Source organism: Narcine bancroftii, chromosome 3 (genome assembly GCF_036971445.1).
Source record: "Narcine bancroftii isolate sNarBan1 chromosome 3, sNarBan1.hap1, whole genome shotgun sequence".
Lineage (NCBI taxonomy): Eukaryota > Metazoa > Chordata > Chondrichthyes > Torpediniformes > Narcinidae > Narcine > Narcine bancroftii.
The window spans coordinates 306,628,788-306,653,069 of NC_091471.1; the positions used below are offsets into that span (position 1 = coordinate 306,628,788).

General features: G+C 45.8%; 1 protein-coding gene across 2 annotated transcripts in view; it reads left to right on the forward strand.

Annotated features, from left to right (window-relative positions):
* Positions 1–22,559, forward strand: part of mpnd (MPN domain containing) — a 56,198-nt gene extending 33,639 nt beyond the window's left edge. For both annotated transcript variants that reach the window (XM_069928824.1, XM_069928825.1), the window contains 5 exons: positions 9,781–9,949; positions 10,885–10,955; positions 14,490–14,579; positions 16,268–16,360; positions 17,545–22,559. In XM_069928824.1, coding sequence (XP_069784925.1) covers positions 9,781–9,949; positions 10,885–10,955; positions 14,490–14,579; positions 16,268–16,360; positions 17,545–17,631 — 510 coding nt within the window. In that variant the 3' untranslated portion in view covers positions 17,632–22,559. The remainder of the gene's footprint in view (positions 1–9,780; positions 9,950–10,884; positions 10,956–14,489; positions 14,580–16,267; positions 16,361–17,544) is intronic.
* The last annotated feature ends 1,723 nt before the right edge of the window (positions 22,560–24,282 follow it).

The window sequence follows — 24,282 nt, forward strand, 5'->3', positions numbered from 1 at the left end:
CTGCCTGTTACTAGTGGTGTTCCGCAAGGGTCTGTGTCAGGTCCGCATGTATATTGATGATTTAGATTGTGGATTAAATGGTTTTGTGGCAAAGTTTGTGGATGACACAAAGATGGGTGGCAAGAGTACGAAGTGTAGAAGAAATTGAAAGCTTGCAGAGAGACTTGGTCAGCTTAGGAGAAGGGGCAAAGAAATGGTAGATGTGATTATAATGTTAAGAAATGTATGGTTGTGCATTTTGGTCAAGGAAATAAACGGCCGGATTATTGTTTGGATGGGGAGAAAATTCAAATCTCAGAAGTACAAAGGGACTTGGGGGTCTTCGTTCAGAGTAACCTGAAAGTTGACCACCAGGCTGGATTAGTGATAAAGAAGGCGAATGCTATGTTGGCACTTGTTTTAAAGGGGATTGTGTATAAGAATAAAGAGGTGTTGATGGACTCTGTGGGGCACTGGTGAGACCTCATTTGGGGTAGTATGTGCAGTTTGGGGCCTCATATCGTAGAAAGAATATAACAAGGTTGGGTACAGAGGAGGTTTATCAGAATTATTCCAGGAATGAGAAGGCTAACATTTGAGGAACGCTTAGTGGCTCTTGGACTCTATTCATTAAAATATAGAAGAATGAGAGGGGATCTCATAGAAACATTTCGAATAATGACTGGATTGGACAGAGTGGATGTAAATAAGATGTTTCCCCTGTTGGGTGATTCCAGGACAAGAGGGCACAGTCTTAGAATTAAAAAGTACCAATTTACAACAGAGATGAGGAGACATTTCTTTCACCAGAGGGTAGTGGATTGGTGGAATTTGTTGCCACATGCAACTGTGAAGGCAGGATCATTGGGGGAACTTAAAGGGAAAATTGACAGGTATCTAATTAGTTAGGGTATCATGGGATATAGGGACAAGGCTGGAACTTGGTACTGGATGCGAGAACAGTTTAGCTCGGAGGTTTCACGGAGCAGACTTGATGGGCCAAATGGCCTGCTTTTGTTCCTTTTTTTGTGATCTTGTGAGAATGACCACTTATTGGTAAGGCAAAAAAAAGATATGCAATGTACACATGTAAACAAATAAAAACTATAAACAGATAACGAATGTAAACAAACTGTACATTACAGAATGAATCAATGAAGTGCACAAGTAAGAGTGTTCTTAAATGAGTCCCTGATTGAGTTTGTTGTTGAGTCTGTAGCAGCTGTTCCTGAGACTGGTGGCGTGAGTCTTGTAGCACCTATACCTCTTTTCCGATGGGAGCAGTGAAAACAGAGCCTGTGCTGGGTGGTGTGGATCCTTGATATTTACTGCTGCCCTCCGACGGCAGCATTCCCTGTAGTTGTTCTCGATAGTGGGGAGAGTTTTGCCTGTGATGTCCTGGGCTGTGTCTACTACCTTTTGCAGGGCACTCAGGGGTATTGATGCCGGTCAACACAATTTCCACCACACATCTATAGAAATTTGCCAGGGTTTCTGGTGTCATACCAAACCTCCGCAAACTCTGGAATTTAGTGGAGGAGTAGAGATGTTTAGAGCCAGACACTCAGATCTTGTTAGCTATAATCTTCGGCCTTGGTCATAGAACATTGCATTGCCAGGGGTAGTGGTAGAGGCTGGTACAATTGGGATATTTAAAAGAGTCTTGGGCACATGGATGCAAGAAAAATAGAGGGTTATGGGTGTGATGTAGGGAAGGTTTAGTATGTTGACTAGCTTTATATAGGCTGGCACAACATCATGGGACAAAGAGTCTGTACAGTGCTGGAATGTTCTATGTAACAATTAGTTTCCAGGATAATTGAGAACGGAAGAGGGTTTACCGAAGGGAAGTTTACAAAAGTGGTGATTGACAAAGACACAAAAGTTTTGAGTGCAAGAGGAAAAAAATAATTAAAAACTAGCTGCTTCTTTGGGTCGCAGATGTAGGTCCCAAATATAGAGGTGTTTGAGTGAATGGGATGGTGCAAGTTATGGAATAATAAGCCAGGCCATGTAGATGTATGTGGGATAGTTTAGAGGAAGTCTGAATCGTGCTAGTTTCCTTGTTTGAGATTAGATCCAAATTGCACTTTCAAGTAATTATAGGCTGATTATCAACTAACCTATAATATTCATTCAACCAAACCCCTGCTCCCTTGACAGTATTTATAGCACCAGTTTCTCTTCAGGCCCTCACTGGTATGACACAGAACATTACAGCACAGTAGAGGCTTTTTAGTGCTGACTGATGTAAAACTTCACCAATTTTTTTCTACCCGCACTCGTAAAGCCAGAGAGTAGTAGTGGATGATGGCCTCTCAGACTGAAGGCCTGTGTCTAGTAATGTACCTTAGGGAATGGAGCTGGGACCCTTGTTATTTGTCATCTATATCAATTATCTGAATGATAATGTGGTAAATTGGATCAGCAAATTTGCAGATGACCCCAGGATTGTTGTGGACAGCGAGCTGGCAGAGGAATCTGGACCAGCTGGACAAATGGGCTGCAAAATGGCAGATAGAATTTAATGCCAACAAATGAGGTGCTGCATTTTGGAAGGATAAACCAAAAAAAGGACATAAATGGTAAATGATAGGGCGCTGTGGAGTGGGGTAGATCAGACGGACCTATAGATAATTCCCTGAAAGTGGCGTAACAGATGGATAGGGTTGTAAAGAGAGCTTTTGGCATACAGGTACTCCCCGACTTGCAACCGATGCGACTTGTGTCCATCCACACCTAAGACCAATTTTTTTTTAAAATATGAAGAAAAAATATAGAATTTATACAGATTATGTTGTATTTGACAAACTATAACAGGGATACAGGGCACGTAAGAGCCAAAATGTGCATACTTACCTTGTTAGTCAACGTTCTGGAGTCCGTAGACTGGGTGCAGCCATCTTGATTACTGTGCGCATGACTAACAAGGTAAGCATGGATCAAAATGTGGTGAGACCAAATTTGAGTATTGTGTGTAGTTTTGATCACCTAACTACAGGAAAGATATCAGTAAAATAGAAAGAGTGCAGAGAAGATTTACAGGAACTGAGTTACAGTGAGAAGCTAAAACAGGTTGGGACTTTATTCCCTGGAGCATAGAAGAATGAGGGGAGATTAAATAGAGGTATTTAAAATTATGAGGGGGATAGAGTAAATGTAGATAGGCTTTTTCCACTGATAAGATACAAACCAGAGGACATGGGTTAAGAGTGAAAGGTGAAAAGTTTAGTGGGAACACGAGGGTAAACTTGTTCACACAGAGAATGATGGGAGTGTGGAACGAGCTGCCAGCCGAGGCGGTGAATGCGGGCTCAATTTTAACATTTGAAAAGAATTTAGACATGGATAGGAGAGGTATGGAGGGCTATGGACTGGGTGCAGATCAGTGGGACGAGGCAAAAATAAGAATGTTTCGGCACAGAAGGGCTAAAGGGGCCTGTTTCTGTGCTGTAGTGTTCTATGATCCTACTTGTATTAAAACCATGGTGCCTATATCTAAGGTTTTTAATGGCCCTATTGTACCAGGCTCCACCACCATCCCCAGCAATGCATTCCAGGCACCCGTCACTCTCTGAGTTTAAAAAAAAACTTGGCCTCTGATATTTCCCTTAAACGTTCCTCCCCTCATCTTAAACAGATGTCCTCTATTATTTGCTTTTGCTGCCCTAGGGGAAAAGGTGCTGGCTGCCCACCCTTTCCAAGCCCCTCATAATTTTATGCACCTCTGTTCAATCACCTCTCTCATCCTTCATTGCTCCTCTGTAAAGAAAAGTCAACTTTTGACATGTTCCTCAATCCAGGCCATATTTTGGTTCATCTACTCTACACCTGCTCTGAAGCCTATCTATTGCTCTCCTTGGTTACTTTCCTCTCACTTTTCAGATCCCTTATACGTCCTGTGAAACACTTATCCTCACATAAACATCTGTTCTCCTCCAGCTTCCCTCTCTTGAATGGTTTGTCCCTCCCCTCCTCCACTTTCACATCTCCTGCTTGAGTAGCTCCTGAATTAATGACGTCCAGTGTGGACTGGTAAACTATTCCTCCTCTTCCTTATCAAACAGTCTGCATACGTGTTGCAGAGTTATCCAGGACTGAAACAGGCTTTTAAGCCCATTTGCCCAGTCTTAGAATTAAAAATCTTTTAAGTGTGATGTCATGTATGTATTCTGACAAATACATCTGAAATCTGATATTTGGACTGTAGCTGACTGTGCTCAATGGAATTGGTTTAACTCCTATCATGACATGGACGGAGTCCATTCTTACTTCTCCAGTCATAGCCAGGAGATTGTATGCAGTAACTTCCCTTCCAGTCGCATTCAATAATTTGATTTCCCCACTGATTCCCCTTATGCTGCTCGCCTCTAGACCCTTCCCGACAGTGCAGTCTGAAAATACCAGCTCCGTTCTCCCTCATCATCGTACTCTACACGTCTTTCACCATCTCTTAATTCCTGCAGAGAGGGAATTCCTTTATTTGGATACAGTAAAACCCCTGGTATCTGGGGTTAAATGTATTTTCCGGTTGCTTGAGATTGCATGGATGCCACATTAACAGCGAGGCAAGCCAATTAAAAACCATTTTTTTTTAAAGCTATTTATTTTCTGTGACTTTTATGCTGGTTGCTTGAATTCTGGATAGCGGGGGTTTCACTGTACTTGGGGGACTGAACCCATCATCTTGAGTCCCACTGCCACTCAAATGAGAAAATGTTGGAAACACTCAACAGGTCGGACAGTGATGATAGAAGATGAAGCTGAAAACATTAACTCCGTTTCTCTTTCCTCGGGTGCTGCCTCACCAGCTGAGTGTTCCCATAATTTTCTGTGTAGGTTTCTGATTTGTAGTATTTCATATTTTTCGTTGGCTTCACTGCTTATCCATTCAACTGGCTAAGACCGTGACCCATGAGGAGAGGTGTCAACAATATAACTGCTTTATCATCAAGGCTGCTTAGCTACTGCTCCAGCTCGATCTCTTCCCTCCCTTCCCACTGCAACCTGGGACAGGGTTGGTGCCAGAATGAATATTCGAGGGGGGGTCATTGGAATGCTAGAGGAGGGCACATTCCAGTGATTGAGAACTCGCTCGGGGTGGGGGGGGGGGGGGGGTAGTGCAGTTAACTAAAAACTTGCCAAATGAGGGGAGGGTGCCATCAACTTGTGTGGGGGGGGGGGTCTATGCCCACGAATCCCTCCCCTTGATGCCAACCCTGATCTGGGGTATATCTTGTCTGGCCCCAGGGAGTTATCAATCTTAATGTTTTTAAGTATCTCCAACACTTCCTCTTCCTTAATCTCAACATCATCCAGCATGCAAGCCTATTCGGTCCTGACCTCACCCTGATCCAGGTCCTTTCCTCTTGTGAATATGCAAAGTATTAATTTAGGACCTCCAGACCTCCTCTACCTCAGTAACATGTTGTCTTCTTTATTCTTTAGTGGCCCCACCTTCGTTCTCGTCATCTTTCAGTTCTTCACATACACATAGTACGCCTTGGTATTCTCCTTAATCCTACATGCCAAGGCCTTCTCATGCCCAATTTGAGCTCTCCTAAGTCCTTTCTTAAGCTTCTTTCTGGCTACCATGTACTTCTCATGAGCCCTTCCTGTTTCCTGCTTCTTGTATCTAATTCATGCTTCCTTCTTCCTCTTGACTGGCTGCCCCCCCTATTTTGTCAACCACAGTTCCCTTTTCCCATTGGGACAAACCTATCCTGACCCAGCACAACTGGTCCCTAAACTTCATCCACGTTAGTTTTGTGTTTTCTCCCTTGGAACATCTGTTTCCATTTAACTCTCGCTAGTTCCTGCCTCATCCCATCAAAATGATCCCTTCCCCAATTAAACACTTGCCCATTTTGCCTGCTTTTATCCTTATCCATAGCTATGCTAAAGCTCAGGTAGTTGTGGTCACTCTCTCCAAAACTTAATCAGCTTAAACTGATTTAAAAATGCAATCTGTGGCCTAATGTATTTGACGGCATATTGAACCCCGCCCCGTGAGATTTCAGGAAAAATTTGTTCTAGTGTGTTTACCTCATTCAATATGCTCGGGGGTCCTGTTGCTCCCTCTCGTCGCTCGCTCGCTCTCTCCCACAGTGCTTTGAGGAGAGGACTGGGCCTCGAAGATCAGGCTTTGCTTGGCGAGCCTGATCATCGAGGCCCAGCGTTCCCCTCAAAGCATTGTGGGAGAAATTGAGTGACAGAAGGGAGAGAGAGAGAGAGAGTTGGCGCGGTCGGGTGGCTGGGAAAGAAGGAGAGAGCGAGTCTCCTTACTGGGAGAAGTGAGAAGTGTCAGCAGCAACTCCAGAAAGCACAGGTGAGTAGTTTGAGTGCTTTCCTCCTGTCACCTTCTTGCAAAATGGCGACACCAAAATATCACCTTTACATAAAGGACCTGGAGTGGTTTTGAAGTGATTTTTTTGTGGGGGTGGGGGGGGGGGGGGGAGAGGGGATTCCTACATGCAGTTTTTTTTAAAAAAAAAGGTTACTTAGCAAGTCCCATTCACCCATTACATTGGCTCTTGCCTCCACTTTCAAACTGTCCCGTTTGTTTTCACTCCACTTCATTACCGGCTGCCTCCCCTATTTTGTCAACCACAGTTCCCTTTTCTTTCCATCTTTTCCCTGTCCCATTAGGACAAACCTATCCTGACCCAGCACAACTGGTCCCTAAACTTCCTCCACGTTAGTTTTGTGTTTTCTCCCTTGGAACATCTGTTTCCATTTAACTCTCGCTAGTTCCTGCCTCGTCCCATCAAAATGATCCCTTCCCCAATTAAACACTTGCCCATTTTGCCTGCTTTTATCCTTATCCATAGCTATGCTAAAGCTCAGGTAGTTTGCCTTCTCTGTGTTTTACTGCAGCACTGCTCACCTCCTCCGAGTCTAGTTTCTTTCACAACCTAGGTTATGCTCCTTCACCATTGGATGTGATGCCCTACGTTCCGGAATTCTCTCAATAAAATGTTGTTACTGCTTCCTCCGTTCCATTTCCCCCACCTATATTGTAAGCTTTCAGCCTTAATTTCTCCCTCATTTTTTAAACAAATCTCTTCTTAAAACCTACCTCTGTAATCAGTTTAGCTTTGTGTTAGCGTTTATTGTAAAACTAGGAAAAAAATTGCTGGAAGCGCTTAAAAAAAAATAAATAAAAAAATAAGAACAGCCGTTGGGTGGAAATCCTCAGCAGGACTCGTTGGAAGGAGAAGCCAAGTTAACAGCTCAGGTTGAAGAATATTGACTCTGTTCCTTTTCACGGCTGCAGACACAGCTGCACCTGCTGGGCATTTCCAGCATTTTCTGTTTTTATGAAGTTTGTCTTTATCTCCTTTGAGATATCTCAGGATGGTTTATAAATTGAAGGTGCTATATAAATACAAGGTGTTATCGCAATTTGGAGAGCAAAATGTGCATATTATTACCATTGGGTGTTCAGGAAGAAGCCTTTCCTTCATTTCACCTGGACATCCCCCACTCCCCAGCCCCACCCCCATGTAAAGTAAGACATTTCTTTCTGTGTCAAAATATCACATAGGTTGTGTCTGGCACCTGGGTGATCAGATTGGATCGAGCGCCTGGGCCAGTATTGGGCCGAGCGCCTGGGCCAGTATTGGGCCGAGCGCCTGGGCCAGTATTGGGCCGAGCGCCTGGGCCAGTATTGGGCCGAGCGCCTGGGCCAGTATTGGGCCGAGCGCCTGGGCCAGTATTGGGCCGAGCGCCTGGGCCAGTATTGGGCCGAGCGCCTGGGCCAGTATTGGGCCGAGCGCCTGGGCCAGTATTGGGCCGAGCGCCTGGGCCAGTATTGGGCCGAGCGCCTGGGCCAGTATTGGGCCGAGCGCCTGGGCCAGTATTGGGCCGAGCGCCTGGGCCAGTATTGGGCCGAGCGCCTGGGCCAGTATTGGGCCGAGCGCCTGGGCCAGTATTGGGCCGAGCGCCTGGGCCAGTATTGGGCCGAGCGCCTGGGCCAGTATTGGGCCGAGCGCCTGGGCCAGTATTGGGCCGAGCGCCTGGGCCAGTATTGGGCCGAGCGCCTGGGCCAGTATTGGGCCGAGCGCCTGGGCCAGTATTGGGCCGAGCGCCTGGGCCAGTATTGGGCCGAGCGCCTGGGCCAGTATTGGGCCGAGCGCCTGGGCCAGTATTGGGCCGAGCGCCTGGGCCAGTATTGGGCCGAGCGCCTGGGCCAGTATTGGGCCGAGCGCCTGGGCCAGTATTGGGCCGAGCGCCTGGGCCAGTATTGGGCCGAGCGCCTGGGCCAGTATTGGGCCGAGCGCCTGGGCCAGTATTGGGCCGAGCGCCTGGGCCAGTATTGGGCCGAGCGCCTGGGCCAGTATTGGGCCGAGCGCCTGGGCCAGTATTGGGCCGAGCGCCTGGGCCAGTATTGGGCCGAGCGCCTGGGCCAGTATTGGGCCGAGCGCCTGGGCCAGTATTGGGCCGAGCGCCTGGGCCAGTATTGGGCCGAGCGCCTGGGCCAGTATTGGGCCGAGCGCCTGGGCCAGTATTGGGCCGAGCGCCTGGGCCAGTATTGGGCCGAGCGCCTGGGCCAGTATTGGGCCGAGCGCCTGGGCCAGTATTGGGCCGAGCGCCTGGGCCAGTATTGGGCCGAGCGCCTGGGCCAGTATTGGGCCGAGCGCCTGGGCCAGTATTGGGCCGAGCGCCTGGGCCAGTATTGGGCCGAGCGCCTGGGCCAGTATTGGGCCGAGCGCCTGGGCCAGTATTGGGCCGAGCGCCTGGGCCAGTATTGGGCCGAGCGCCTGGGCCAGTATTGGGCCGAGCGCCTGGGCCAGTATTGGGCCGAGCGCCTGGGCCAGTATTGGGCCGAGCGCCTGGGCCAGTATTGGGCCGAGCGCCTGGGCCAGTATTGGGCCGAGCGCCTGGGCCAGTATTGGGCCGAGCGCCTGGGCCAGTATTGGGCCGAGCGCCTGGGCCAGTATTGGGCCGAGCGCCTGGGCCAGTATTGGGCCGAGCGCCTGGGCCAGTATTGGGCCGAGCGCCTGGGCCAGTATTGGGCCGAGCGCCTGGGCCAGTATTGGGCCGAGCGCCTGGGCCAGTATTGGGCCGAGCGCCTGGGCCAGTATTGGGCCGAGCGCCTGGGCCAGTATTGGGCCGAGCGCCTGGGCCAGTATTGGGCCGAGCGCCTGGGCCAGTATTGGGCCGAGCGCCTGGGCCAGTATTGGGCCGAGCGCCTGGGCCAGTATTGGGCCGAGCGCCTGGGCCAGTATTGGGCCGAGCGCCTGGGCCAGTATTGGGCCGAGCGCCTGGGCCAGTATTGGGCCGAGCGCCTGGGCCAGTATTGGGCCGAGCGCCTGGGCCAGTATTGGGCCGAGCGCCTGGGCCAGTATTGGGCCGAGCGCCTGGGCCAGTATTGGGCCGAGCGCCTGGGCCAGTATTGGGCCGAGCGCCTGGGCCAGTATTGGGCCGAGCGCCTGGGCCAGTATTGGGCCGAGCGCCTGGGCCAGTATTGGGCCGAGCGCCTGGGCCAGTATTGGGCCGAGCGCCTGGGCCAGTATTGGGCCGAGCGCCTGGGCCAGTATTGGGCCGAGCGCCTGGGCCAGTATTGGGCCGAGCGCCTGGGCCAGTATTGGGCCGAGCGCCTGGGCCAGTATTGGGCCGAGCGCCTGGGCCAGTATTGGGCCGAGCGCCTGGGCCAGTATTGGGCCGAGCGCCTGGGCCAGTATTGGGCCGAGCGCCTGGGTGGTTGATTGTGTCCTGCATCTGCGTGATTACATTGTGGTCTGACGCCAGCACTTGTATTTGTATCTTCCCCAAAGTAATCACCATCTGACTCCTCAGATTTGCCAGAATCTGTTCCTGCGGGGATTGTCACTGGTCGGTTGGTACCACAGTCATCCATACGCAAGTGCGCTGCCCTCTCTGCAAGACATTGATTCTCAAATGGACTACCAGTTAAAACTGCAAGGAACTGCGAACAGTTTCCAGCCATGTCTCGCCCTTATCTGTGGTAAGGAATTCTCAGTGTGTTGGGCCCTCTGATCACTGCATTAAGTTGGCGTAACTAATGGCGAACCGTAGCCGACAGACGCTGACAATTGACTCGGTAGCTGTGGTGCTTTTGGTTATTTCCTGTTGCTGATTTTTTCAGTTTGAATTTTGTGGGAGGAGGTTATTAGTATCAAGATATCAGCCAATTAAAAAGCGGGTGGGTATGTACTTTACAAGGGGCCTCGATGCTCCCTGGGACAAAAAAAAAAGCTTTGACAGCAAGTACGTGCTGGAATATTACTGCACAAATTTGGCTGTGACTGTACGAGTCAAATTTGGTGTCTGGTGGCTCTTGTAGAGCCAGTAACACCCTTCCCCCCACCCACCCCACCTCAGATTCCACCCTGACCTCCAGTGCTGTCTGTGTGAAGTTTGCACCCGGAAATTGTAAATGTTTCCTCCAGAGGCTCCCCAAGGATGTGTTTGAGTTGGTGGTTTAAATGGCTTCTGAATGTCCCCATTCTGACAGTGATTGATTGGTTGAAGCAACTTGATGGGAATATGGGGGAGAATAAAAATGGGACTGGTGTAGGATTGTTGTAAATGGTTATCACAGACAAGAATGGGCTGAAGGGACTGTTTCCATGCTATTTGACTCCATGACCCTATGATTACAAGTATCAACCTTTACAGTTACGGGTCAACCACCAAACTGTAAGGCAGAAACAATCCGCATCTTCAGGGGAACCAGAAGACAAGCAACTTGGCTAGCCCTGTGTTAATGCCAAACTCTTGCTTGCATTTTCTTTCCTGGAAGTGGGAGAGATGGCGAATAAAATAAACAAATTGGAGAGCCAACAGAAGGAGTGAATGAGAATTAAAAAGTAGAGGCCTTATAAACATGGAATTGTTGAGAAGGTAAAGCAGACTCACCAGCTCTATTTTTAACTTCAGGGCCTTATCATCAAGGAAGCAATAACTTGGAATCAAAAATGTCTCCATTTTGGGTTCTTCCTCCCCCAGAGGTAAGTAATGCTGTCCCTCCCCACACCCCATTGCCAAATGATACTGTGGAAAGGTTCTGGCTACAAGACACCCCGTGATGGAAGTGTGCCTGGGCCATTTCCTGTAAGCAGGAAATCCATTTGAAGATGGTTCAAGGTGTTTATAAATCTGAGCCCCATCCTTATGATTGTTCATCTGGTCTCATTTCTTACTCTCTGTGCCCATTCCTCACTCCTCCTGTGCAGCCTGATGAAGTTGGTGTGTGCATTGTAGAATAAACGGCTGAGACGTTATCGGGCAGAAGCAGGATTCAATCCATTTGTTCTGTCGGTGGTCGGAGGGGAATTCAAACTCGCTGGGCTTTTGATTGAAAATTGATAAGAATAAGTTTACTGTCATTAATGTAAGTGCAATGTACAAATGCAATGAAAGTCTTGCTTGCTGCAGCTTGACAGGTACATGAGAACATAAGAAATAGGAGCAGGAGTCGGCCAAGACAGAAGTTAGGACAACTCTTACCAGGGTTAAAGGAAGTTAGGGCAATACACACTGACTCCTCATCAAACCACTTGGCTCCATCTATCACCCCTTCTCATTCCACGCATCTGACTGTGGACCCTGTCTCGCTAAATCCCTTTCCTCTTTCTACTGGCTATCTCCCCTGTCCACAGTCAAATCCTGGGGCTCCGTCTCAATCCAAAACATCAGCAATTCCTTTCACCCCCCCCCCACCCCCCCCCATCCGATGTGGCTTGATCTGCTGAGTTAGACCCACAGATTTATCTTTTTTTGCTCTAGAGTCTAGCATCTGCAGGCTCCAATTTATAATACTTGAACTGGGTTTGGAAAATTAGAGCAACTCTTAGCAGGATCCATAGACATGAGGGTGTCTTTAGTAGGTTTCATAGAGATTAGAAACAGAGAAACTGTACAGCATAATACAGACCCTTTGGCCCACAAAACTTGTCCCTACCTTAGAAATTACTAGGGTTACCCATAACCCTTTATTTTTTCTAAGCTCCATGTACCTATCCAAAAGTCTCTTAAAAGACCTTATCATATCCACCTCCACCATGGCAGCCTATTCCACTCACCCACCACTCTGCATATATAAAAAAAACGTACCCCTGACATCTCCTCTGTTCCTACTCCCCAGCACCTTAAACCCATGTCCTCATGGCAACCATTTCAGTCCTGGGAAACAACCTCACATGACCCATGCCTCTCATCATCTTTACACCTCTATCAGGTCACCTGTCATCCTCCGTCGCTCCAAGGAGAAATGGCTGAGTTCACTCAACCTGTTTTCATAAGGCATACTCCCTAATCCAGGCAACACGGGATTCTGAATCTCCTCTGTACCCTTTCTATTGGCTTCCACGTGCTTCTAGTAGCGAGGCAACCGGAACTGAGCACAGTACTCCAAGTGGGGTCTGAGCAGGGTCCTATTTTGGTGCAACGTTACCCCTCTGCTCTTAAAGTCAATACCACGATAATGAAGGCCAATACACCGTAAGCCTTCTTCACCACCAGACTCAACGTATGCAGCTGCTTTGAACGTCCTATGGATTAGGGCATCTTTCAACCTCCTTCCTGTATTTCGTCTCAGCATCATTTGATATATTGCCTATGACTGATGTTGCCAGTGAACATAAATCTGGAGTTGAGCAGGACTTGGTGACCCAGTTGTGGGTGGAGAGGGTGCATACTAGGGGCTAAATACACATCTTTGCAGAGTGCTGGTCTTGAGTGTGATCGTGAAGGAGGTGTTGTTTCCATCTTCACTGATGGCGGCTTAACAGGGTTACTCTAATGTGGCGCCCCTGCCCCCCCTATCAGGGACAGAGACCTCAGAGTGTTCAAAGGGTCTATTAATGTGTGGAAATGGGGAACAATGAGCAGCCTTCAGAGAGCCAGTTCAGACATAAATGGATCAAATAGACTGCCTTGAAATCTGTGGCTTGGATCAGCGAGAGGGGAATTGCTTGGCTTGAATAAGAGGAGTTCAAATCACACGTCCACATTTTAAATTTTTGTGCAAGGAGAATGCTTCAGTATTAGATGAGATGGTAAACTGTTACTTGTTTATGGTCATAAAAGATCATAAAAGATCTCCTGGTACGGGTTGAATAATGGGCAAATGCTCTATATTTCCTGAGTCCGTGCAGGCAGCTGGGTTCTTATAACTGTTTGTGAGGCTTTACTGTGTGTGTTGGCCGGATGTCGGGGTGGGGGGGTACCCACTAAAACCCAGCACTTGAAAGGTATTTGGTGAGTAGTGAATGACCTTGGCTTCCTGGGGCCATTCTGCGAGCTGCATTGACATAATTTACTTATTTTGTTCCTGGGTGTATTGCTGAAGTCAGCACGGTGCAGATCCACCAGGGAAACTTGTGCCTGAAAAGTTGCCATTGAGACTCAGTCTTGAGGCCTGTCCCAGTCCTATGATGCCAGCTGCTGCTCAGATGAGAAAACCATCAGGCTGAAACGTACAGCAGACGTTTAAGACAAAAAAAAATCTGAATCCTACACACTTCATGCAGACTGTAACAGTATCCATTAGATACACCACTCACACATGACAATTATTCCAAGCAAAAATACAGATGCTGAAAATCTGAAATAAAAAGAACACTGGAAATATTCAGCTCGTTGGGCAGCAATCTATGGGGAGAGAATTGGAGTTAACATTTCCTCACAACTAGCCGAGACTAAGTTAGCGACTAGGGAGGTTAGTTATCTGAAGTTGTTGAATCCACTATCAAGCCTCAAGGCCTGTAGTGTGGGAAGTGGGAAGTTAAGATACTGCTCACCTTTCTACAGCTGGAGGAGAGAAAGAGGCCAAAGACTGGCATTAAGAGTGGGGTGGGGAATTAAAATGAGAGGAAATGGGAAGCTGGATGTAGTCCTTGCAAACTCAACAATGTGCTCTGCAAAGCAGCCTTCTAATCTGTGTTTGGTTATTCGATACTGTAAACACGCGTTGAAGTGCAGGAACTTGAGAGAGATGCACTGCTTCGCTGGGAAGGAGTGTTTGGGTCCCTGGTTGATGAGAAAGGAAGAGGAGAGAGGTCAGGTGTGGTAACATGTTGTGAGAAATGGGATGGGAGTTGGTGGAGATGGAAGCATAGAGCAGCGAGTGGGGTGGGGGAGAAAGATGTGTCTGGTGGTGGCTTCATGGAGGCTGGTGGGGTGGAAGGTGAGGACCTGGAAACCATGTCCTGGGGTTTTGATGGGGTAGGGAAATGTTGACTCAGGCCTGGATTCAGTACGGAGCTGCCTCCGCTGCTATCAGCAACCCGAATGGTGCCTCCTTCAGATAGGTACCTAGTCGGGAGATCATTAGACTTGTGTGGCTAGAATCTCATTCATAGGCAGCAGATGGTGGGAGGGAAGAGTACGAGTTGGCTGCTCGACTGTTGTAACATTGCAGAGCAGCTGTTACGGTATTATTGGGCTTGGGGTTGAAGATTTTAATATTTTACAGCTGCTATGTCTTCTCCCATTCTTGCGGATCTGAATGCACCCTTTTAATTTACTGTGATCTTTTTCAGCAAAAGCCCAATGACTATAGCATACCGATGGAGGTGGAGATGACTTACGTGCAGGATACATTTCTGACCTCTGATGTCCTCCACGAAATGGTACTTCCATATTTGTAACCAAATCTGATTTATTTCGTAAAGTGAATGTGTACCTTTGAATGTTAAATGCTTTTGAGCACATTGCATGAGCCTGGGGCATGAAGAGATAGTGGAGCTCAAATTGTTGTGCAAGGCCTTCATTGGATGGGACTTCAGTACAAATGCTGGGAACTAATGGTGCAGCTGTACATACAACTTTAGTTAGGCCACGTGGGGAGTATCGTGCTCAGGCTGGTCACTGCTTTATAGCAAGGCTCTGGAGAGGGTATTATCTGGATTGGAGTGTTTTAGCTATAAGGAGGGGATGGAAAAAGCTTGGATTTTCTCAGGAGATTGGAGGTGGAGACATCGTAGAAATATAAATAATTATGAGAAGCTTATTTGTTGTAGATGGTCAGAGTGTTTTCTCTCCCAGGGTGGAAATACCAGATACCAGAGGGCACAGGTTTGAGATGAGGGGGGTGGGGAGGAAAGTTTAGAGGAGATTTAAGAGAAAAAGGGTTTTTTTTTTGTTTTTTTTTCACACATGGTTGGAACGTGCTGAGGTGAATACCTGGGATGCACGGCTGTGGAGAGTGGAGGATACCTGGGATGCACGGCGGGGGCGAGTGGCAGACACCTGGGATGCACGGTGGGGGCGAGTGGCGGACATCTGGGATGTATCACTTGGTGGAAGTGGAGTTACTGACTGCGTTTAATAGGCAGGATGGGAATTTGAAACAGCCAGGCATAAAAGGCCATGTGCCAGTTGCTGGAAGAAGGAGTTAAGAGCTGGTGTCTATTGGTTGTGTGTCTGTTTCCATCTATGAAGTTGAGAATTTTTTTAATGCAATATATTTGGGGAACATCTTTTGGATGTTAATTCCATAGATTAGTTTGAGAGCAAGTTGAATCAGAATTTGAGGAAATCAATTTAAAATTATCAGATTTCAGGTTTATTGTCAGAGTACATACATGTCATCACATACAACCCTGAGATTCTTTATCCTGTGGACCTGGCATTGGGGGAAGAAAACTGTACTCAACATACACATGTAAACAAATAAAGAAATGTGAACAAACTGCGCAATATAGAGAGGAAAAAAATCAAAAAGTACGAGTCCTTAAATGAGTCCTGATTGAGTTTGTTGTGGAGGGGAGTAGCTGTTCCTGAACCTGGTGGTGCGAGTCTTGTGGCACCTACACCTCTTTCCTGATGGTAGCAGCGAGAACAGAGCGTGTGGTGGTGATTGCTGCTGCTCTCTGACCGTAGCGTTCTCTGTTGATGTTCTCAGTGGTGGGGAGGGTTTTGCCTGTGATGTCCTGGGCTGTATCCACTACCTTTTGTGAAGCTTTAGCCTCGGGTATTGGTGTCCCCAAACCAGATCGTGATGCAGCTGGACAAAAGCCAGGAGTGGAATACTGTTGTTTCATAGACAGCCAGGCTCTGGTGGCAGAAATGGTTGATTTCAACTGTTAATTTCTTGTGATTTCATTCGTTTTTAAAGTCGGTGGTTCTGGAAGAACAGCGGGTACACTATTCCTAAGTGCTCTTTTTTTTGTTGCTGCATTGTTGTAAGCTATTATATGAATAAGGCAATGAACAGAAACTACTCCACTTGTTAGACATGAACACAGAGTGAAAGATACACAGACCTGATTGAAAACTATTTTAATAATAGTAGGTTTTGCTGGAATTTCCTTGCCAGATGCTGCTCTTGGAATATTATAAAACTGCTCCAGACATTGTGAAGTTTAAAGACAAATGGAATGAGGAGACAACGTATTTGGACAAAGTTAAAGTAAGTTGCTTTCTTTTCCTTGAATGTTCCTTAAGAGTTGAAGGGCTGGATGGTCCTTGTTGCATATCCCTGCATCAAGCAGGTAACATGGATTCAGAAACCAGCTGAAGTGGTATTTGTTATTGATAAATCTAATCAATAACACTGGACAACAATTTTATTTTCAGAAGGTTTGCTTCCTGAAAACAAATTGGGGATCATGACAGACAACTTCAAGCTGAACACAAAGATAATTTCAGATTTGATGTATCACATTTGCAGTTGGAGAAACAAATGAATTTTTATTGAATTCAGCATGTTTAATTGCCTACGGTACCTCTGAGCCAAGCTCTCAAGTTGACTGCACATGTTGCACAACAAATGTGAGGAACCCAGGGTTTGTATTGGTCACCAATTTTACAATTGAAGTAGAGCTCATAGTCTTTCTTTATAAGTGCAGTCATGCTGAGTCTTTGAGCCTTAAGTGTATAAGTGTAACAGAATGTCTCATCAATGTTGCACAGCTGAGATACATTTCTGCTGCATTGAATCTTCTTGAAGACTAACACTATTGTTAATTACACTCACCATGCTATTGCCTGAAGAACGTGTGCATCAACATGCGTTCAATCTATATCAAAGTAATGCACAGCATCTGTATATGTGAACTTCTTTTATAGCCTATTTGCATCTATCCTGACCAAGCAAACACAGGTATAGCACCTGCACTGAATGCATGCCCAGGCAGGCTTAAACTGATCAAAACAGCCTACTTTGTGGGCAATATACTAGTAGACTTAAAACATGACAGGAAATCACAAATGTGTACCTAAAATAAATGGTACATGATTGGAAACTTTTTTAAGGTGATTTTCATGATCAGTAGCCCAAAATCCATAAAATACACCCTAAAGAGTTCAGGAAGCAAATTTGTTGTTATCCAGTGTAATTTAGGATTGTGAAGACCCTTTCACAAATAATATAGCTACCCACTGATGAACTATGGGTTGCGTGGAATTTCAGTCCACCATCGCTAATTCCATTCTAATTGTACACATCAATGGTAATACAGCTGAAGCTATTAAAGGTGCATTTGCGCAGTAAATTTAATGCCCTCAGTGAGCTCTAAATGTCCTTTAATTTCAACCACTTATTTCAATTTGATCTTGTCGGTTATTAATCTTTCTCATGCTTTTGATTTAAAGGGATCCTTGGCCAACAAAACACCAAAGGACCAAAACTTCTTAAAGGTTCTGGAACACATTTACAATCAGCTGGAGGCCTGTAGTTAGTTAACCTCAGCCATCTCGTTGGCAAAACTGTGAAAGAATAAAGCTGGAACAAAAGGAAATGAGAACAGTGAATGTGAAAAAGATCATCCGGGTAAAATCCAAACGTGATTGTTTAGTGTCTCTGTTTTTTTTTGAATAGTGGTAGAAACAGAGAACAAATATTGACACTGGTTTAAGGTTGTGGCCTGTTGACATCTAACTGTGATAGAATGCCAGTGAGCATTTCAGACTACAAAATGTTGAAATTGTTAGTGACACTACACTCCAGTAATGAGCTGAAGAATGTTGTAGGAGTAATTTATTTAATTTGTATCCTTTTTATACTATCTGTGTCTTGTACTTCTGCAGGGCTGCAGGATGAGCTGGAGACATAATGATGAGTTAGATGAAAACCTCTAAAACTCCCTTGCTAAAGGGAACTGGAGACAGGAGCAGAGCCAAGATATTTACCATATATGCTTGTGTTTAAAAAAAAAAAAGTCGATCTCGTGTAAAAGTCGACCCCCTATTTTCTTTTGGCCAGAAAATCTAGAATTCCCATGCATCTCTAGTAAAGGTTGACCCTGGTCCTTTGTCTTGGTGCAGGCCAAAGCTCAGACACCTCAGTCACGATCTCGCGCCTCGGCCCCAGCTGCCCATCCATTGGAGCCTCCAACGACACAGATAGCGTGGTCCCTGCCTCCCCCCCATGGGGACGTGTTGTTTGATGCGCAGTCTCCGTGTTGTTACTTGAATCCATTGTGTTTTTGTTCTTTATTCACTGAGAGATCGTTTGTACCTCTGCTACTGATGTGGTATTTTTGGATTCGAGTGTGAATCTCAGCCCCTTAAAAGTGACATCCACGTAATGACATCCTAAATGAAAAATTTTTTTAAAAAAATGGTCTACAAGATTCTACTTTTACAGGAGTATTTACGGTACAATATATGAGTTACTGATGTTGGAGGAATGATTGACGGCATTGCTGTAAGACTTGAAAGTGGTTCAAGTGTATTTGATTTGAATTGTTTAGTACAAAAGTTGGACTCTACACGGGTTAACCTGAGATTCACTGGATCGGCCACAGTCAGAATAGCCTGCAGAGAGTGTTACTACATCTGCTGCAGTGCATGGTTGAGTTCAGGACCTGCCCCAGCTGGAAAAGAAGCAACCACCAGCATTATTAATGGTGGAACACCCATCAAATTGGGAGATACTCATCTTAGCCCTCCTGACTGCTTTCCTTTGAGCATGTAAACCTTTAAATTTTATGTAGTCTCTTCTAATGGAATTTTTCACATTCTTGAAACAGATCTTTTTAAATCTAAAGCATATTTGCAGTGGCAACCCTGTTCCCGCTTGTCCTCCAACAGATTAATCACATCCGAGCACTTCTGCTTGGAGTACGAACGTAACAGGAAATCAGGAAGGAAGGCTACCTGGCAAAATGGCCGTTTTAAGGGGTCTGGACTGGTGGGGAGCAGAGACACAGGGCTCTCTCGTGGGATCCATCTGCCCAGTCTGACTGGTCTTGCCTCCATACAGGGTTTAAACAGCCCGTTAAGGGAGCCGACAGTGGTTTATTTTATTATCGCACGACTGTGGGGTCTGGGCCCAAGATGGTGGTGCCAGTGTGTTTGGCAATGGCCACGAGGGGTTGCAGACTCTGGGGAAGCAGAGGACTGGCGCAGGGAAGGCCATTGGAGAAGAAGTCAGAAGAGTCAACCCACGTGACGTGGAGGGACCAGAGCAGCAGGCCAGCGAGGGTGAAGAACCTGCAGGCTGTGAACTGCTGGTGACTGCAGTAAAGGGACTCTCGCTAGGCTGTGGACTGCTGGTGACTGGCCGAAGGGGGTACCAGGTATCGGAACAAATTGTGAGAGGGTGCTGAGGGTTCCTTATCGTGTCAGAGGTTTGGATCTGGAGCTCAAGTTCCTGCCGGTTTAGACTGAAATCTATGTGGTTGCGGGAGAGCTGGAGGTGAATCCATGGACACTCAGTGACTCTGGAGGGAACTCTTGTTTGCTTCTCTTCCTCTGACTGTAAAGGGTACTGGGTAATTTCTGCTGATGGCAAATCTTTGTTTGCCTTATGGTAGACTAAAGGAAATTTCATCTGTTTTATTGTATTACACTAAAGAATCTTGAACAAAAGCAATCACATTAGGGCAGATTATCTCAGCATGCACATGTGGAACCAGTAGAAATTGCCAGGAGGTGAGTTCAACAGCTTCTATGTGTTGCTTTCAAATGAGAAGACAGGACTGTGCAGGGACATGCTGGATCTTGAAACTAGACACAATTCATTGGAGGAACTCAGCCAGTTGTGCAGTGGGAGACGAAGAATGGGTTACATTTAGGACAGAAACCCTTCATCAAGATATGCATGAGGAACCAATAAAGTCTACCAGGAGATGCGTTTCACAGCTGCTATGGTTACAATTATGGTTTTGGCCCAAATCGGCGACATTTCCCTTTTCTTCCACTGACCCGCTGAGTTCCTCCAGCAGATTGTACAGGGAATAGGAGAAGCAGATCTAAGTGCAGTCAGCATTCTTGCAATAAGAAGCCTCAGTCATACAAAAAGTAAAATGATATCCTCAAAGCAGAGTTTAATTACTAGAATGCTGCAAAGCTAACTGTACTGAGATCTCTGCCCAGTCAAAAACCAGCTGGACAAAAACATGTATGAAGCCCATAACTGCTGTAGTTAAATTGATTGAATTCTGCTGAGTCAGTTATCTCAGGAGTTTGTCATCAAGGACCTTGTTAGATGCTTTTTAAAAAAGAATTGTAATTGAAGCTCACCTTGTGTTACTGTAGAGATCCTGCAGAAAAAAAAAATATTTTGCTGATATTCAGCAAACCCTCCTAGTGGACATATCCTTATTTTTTCATTGTTGTAGTTCTAAATTGATTGGTTGCGGTAGAGTTCCTGCTGAGTGGTGGTTAGAACATTAAACCACTGGTTATGCAGACCAAATAATTCCAGGTTTCACCCAGGTCTGTTGATCTTGGAAAGGGTGGTGTGAGAGCTGCAATTCATCCCAGCAAGTGGAAAGTTCAGACAGGGCAGCTGGACAGACCGGTGAGGCAAATAACATGTGACTAATTCCATCCGACAGTTGTACCTGTCTACACCACCCTTGCCAGCAGCGCATTCTATACACCCTTCACTCTCTGTGTGTAAAACCTACCAGTTGCATCCCTCCAGTACTTATTCCGAAGCACCTTAAAGCTATGTTTTGTTTGATGCTTCCTGAGGAAAAGCAGGAATCATTTGGATTCTGATTTATATCTAAAATGGCATTACTCCAAATGCTACCACCATCTTTGTGGATCAATTCAAAGGGGCCTCTGTGTGTCTCGTGTCCTTCTGATTGACCTTTCAAAGGCTGTGATCTACTTATGGTCATTCAGGCTATGGGTGTATGCTGGCTTTCAACAAAGCATCCTATTGGTCTGTGATTTGTAATTTTCCCTGTAACTTGATCTTTCTTAAACACCCGTTACTTTTTTTGGCTCTTCACTGTGGCAGGAAACCAGAACCAAAGAGGAAAGCTGCACAAACCGGCGGAGAGTGCGCAAGCTCCATGCTGGGAGCCCCCAAGGTTGGGGTTGGATCCGGGCCCTTGAAGCTGCCAGGCAGCTGCACTAAAGCCGGCACGGTTAGTATAGCGGTCAGCGACCGGGGTCCAAATCCAGCTCTGTCTGTAAGGAGTTTGTACGTTCTCCCTGTGTCTGCGTGGATTTCCTCCGGAGCTCCGGTTTCCACACACCCTTCAAAACATACCGGGGGTTGTAGGTCAATTGGGTGTAATATGGCACGGGCTCATGTCTGTCTAAATTTTAAAAATTGCTGCAATCCAGTTTCAAGGCCCCATCAACCGATGTACTCTCCCACCAGTAATTATGAAACAAAATCTACCATCTCGCACACTCAACTCATTTAAAATGGCCTTGAAACTGATGTAATATGCAGAGACTGTTCATCCTGCAGTATTGTTGGTCCGCTGCCACAAATACTAAAAAGACAGAAGCAAAGGCCTGCAAAAGCATTGTTTGTTGACCACCAGGTGGCGCTGTCGCGTCCAGTTGGCTCTTCTGTGGCAGTCATTGGAACAAACTTTCAAAGTTTGCCTTTTCCGTGCAAAGTTATGTTGGCTAAAGTCTTGGAAAGCCCTCGAGGCAAATTTCCAAAGAGCAAGTTATTTCTGCCAGGAGGCATATAGCCTGCCACCATTTTAGCCGTTCTTTCCATCCGTGGAAATTTGAAATGTACATTGCTGTGTGTAAATTTTGTGGTGATTCCTCTAACAGTTTTTTCAGGAATGTTTATGGGTCCAGAATTGTTCCAGTAAGGATCAGCGAGTTGTGAATTTTGCTATAAGGGTGGATGCATCAGCAGCTCTCCATTGTGTGAATGTCAGGGGAAGGCAGTTCGAGTGGAAATCTGGCTCTTCCTGACCTTGGTGAAATCACCTGCCACCAAAGTGTCTGTGCTTTCACTGTAATAACACTGGACAACAAAGATTCTGCTTCCTGAACACTTTTATGTATTTTGGGCTGATGATCATGAAAATCATCTGAAAATTTTCCTATGACATACCGACTAATTCAGGTACAACCTATTTTTGTGATTTCTGGTCCTATTTTAAGTCTACTTCAAGCATTTTTTTTTTTAAAAAACCATAAAGTGCAACATATTGTAAATTCATTTTATTCATTCCCTGATGATCTTAGCGCAGTCAGTGACGAACATGGTGAAAGGTTTCACCATGATGTTGCAACCATGGAAATCTATTGTTGGACACTGACAAGAGAGGCATTAGGTGCTGAGTACAAATGAAAATCAGTGGCAGATTTGGGTCAGTTGAACTTGTGCAATGAGTCAGCATCATTATGCGATTAAATCTGTTAAATTCAATAAAAAGGTAATGTTTCTTCAACTTCCTTCGTGATGCGATAAATCTGAAATTATCTCTATGTTCACCTTGAAGTTGTCTATCATAAAACACTTTTTTTTCAGGAAGCAAACCTTTTGGGGAAAATAAAATTGTTGTCCAGTTGCTTTTGCTTTTTGCAAATGTATAACTTAATAGTGCAAAGGAATGTTAGTATTGTTATCTTTTTGTGGGAATATTTAGTTGCCAATATCCATGATAAAAATGAAGTTTAGGTATATTTCATTATCAATTCCAACCTCATGGGTGAATGGGACCCAAAATGTAGCCATAGACTTCAACCAAACTATTGGGATTCATGTGTTCCCTGTATTAGGTCTGGTGCTGAGATCAGTTCTCGTAGCGCAGGGTAGCACGGTTTGTGTAGTGGTTAACATTACCTTTACAGCGCCAGCAGTTAGGACTGGGGTTCGAGTCCCACAAGGTCTGTAAGAGGTCCGTACATTTTCCCCATGTCTGCATGGGTTTTTCCCCCCGAGGGCTCCAGTTTCCTCCCTCCGTTCGAAGTGCACTGGGGGTGTAGGGGTAATTGGGCAGCAATTAAGGGCCTGTCACCATGCAGGATGTTTATATTTTAAAACTTGAAACGGCTCCATTCAAAGCAATGAATGGCTAAAGTTTGCTCTTTGCTAATAAGTTAGCACTTTAAGATTTTTCCATATGCAGTGAACATTGTTGTGAAAGGAATCTTCACATTTGAAAGTCACAAAAGTCAACTAAATATGAGAAGCCTATGTTTTTCATTCTGGAAAATGTCTCAGCAGGAATAAATAAGCTACATTTGCTTGTCGTAGTTTTAAAACTTTAAAACAGAATCTCGAATGGATCTTAAAAATAACCTGTAGTTGACTTCCACCTCATTTGGTGGCGGAATAACGTGACGCGGCAAACAGCAGACTGTCTGACTATGAGGAACACGTGGGTGTTCACTGGAAGATTTTGTTCATCCCCTCCCCTGTATACCTCAGTTGAATCTGTCAATCATGAGTTACAGCTACCAGTCAGACAAGAAATACCTGAAGAATGTTCTTAGCTCTCTAGAATTCTGGCAGCTTTACCAACTGTGGTCAGTCCTGCCACTCAAGGTCTGCTGGCACGAAGGGTTTGGATATTCATTTTCTTGTAGCACTTTAAAGGGTTGATAGATTTTTGGCTGCAGGTCTTGTAAAATGTCGAATGTCTGTCTCATTTCAAACTAGTTATTGGGAATTAATAGATTTCACCCAGCTAGGACAGGGTGCAGTGGTAAGGTTGCTACTCCTAACCATTTATGTCAGTAGATTCCAGTACCCTTTCATGGCCTACACTGGATCGTTGGCAGGTGAAGTTTAGGTAATTAGACTCTGCCTTGGTGTCAAACATGGCAGCACAGTTATTAGCACAATGTTATTATGATTTGGGTTTGAATCCAGTGTTGTCTGTAAGGATTTGTTACTGTGTCTGTGTGGGTTACTTTCCCCATTCCAAAGACTTTCAGGGTTAGGTTAATTAGTCACATGGGTGCAATTGGATGGTGCAGGCACATGGATTTGTTACTGTGCTGCATCTCCAACAAAAAAAATCTCTGCCTCAATTTAGCAAGGAGGATGGGCATGTGAGTGCATTTAGGTGAATACATCTGAGAATGGAGAAACTTGCAGATAAATTCTTTTTTATATGCAGGTTTCATTGTATGACTATGGTTTGATGTGTAATCTGTATACTGCGT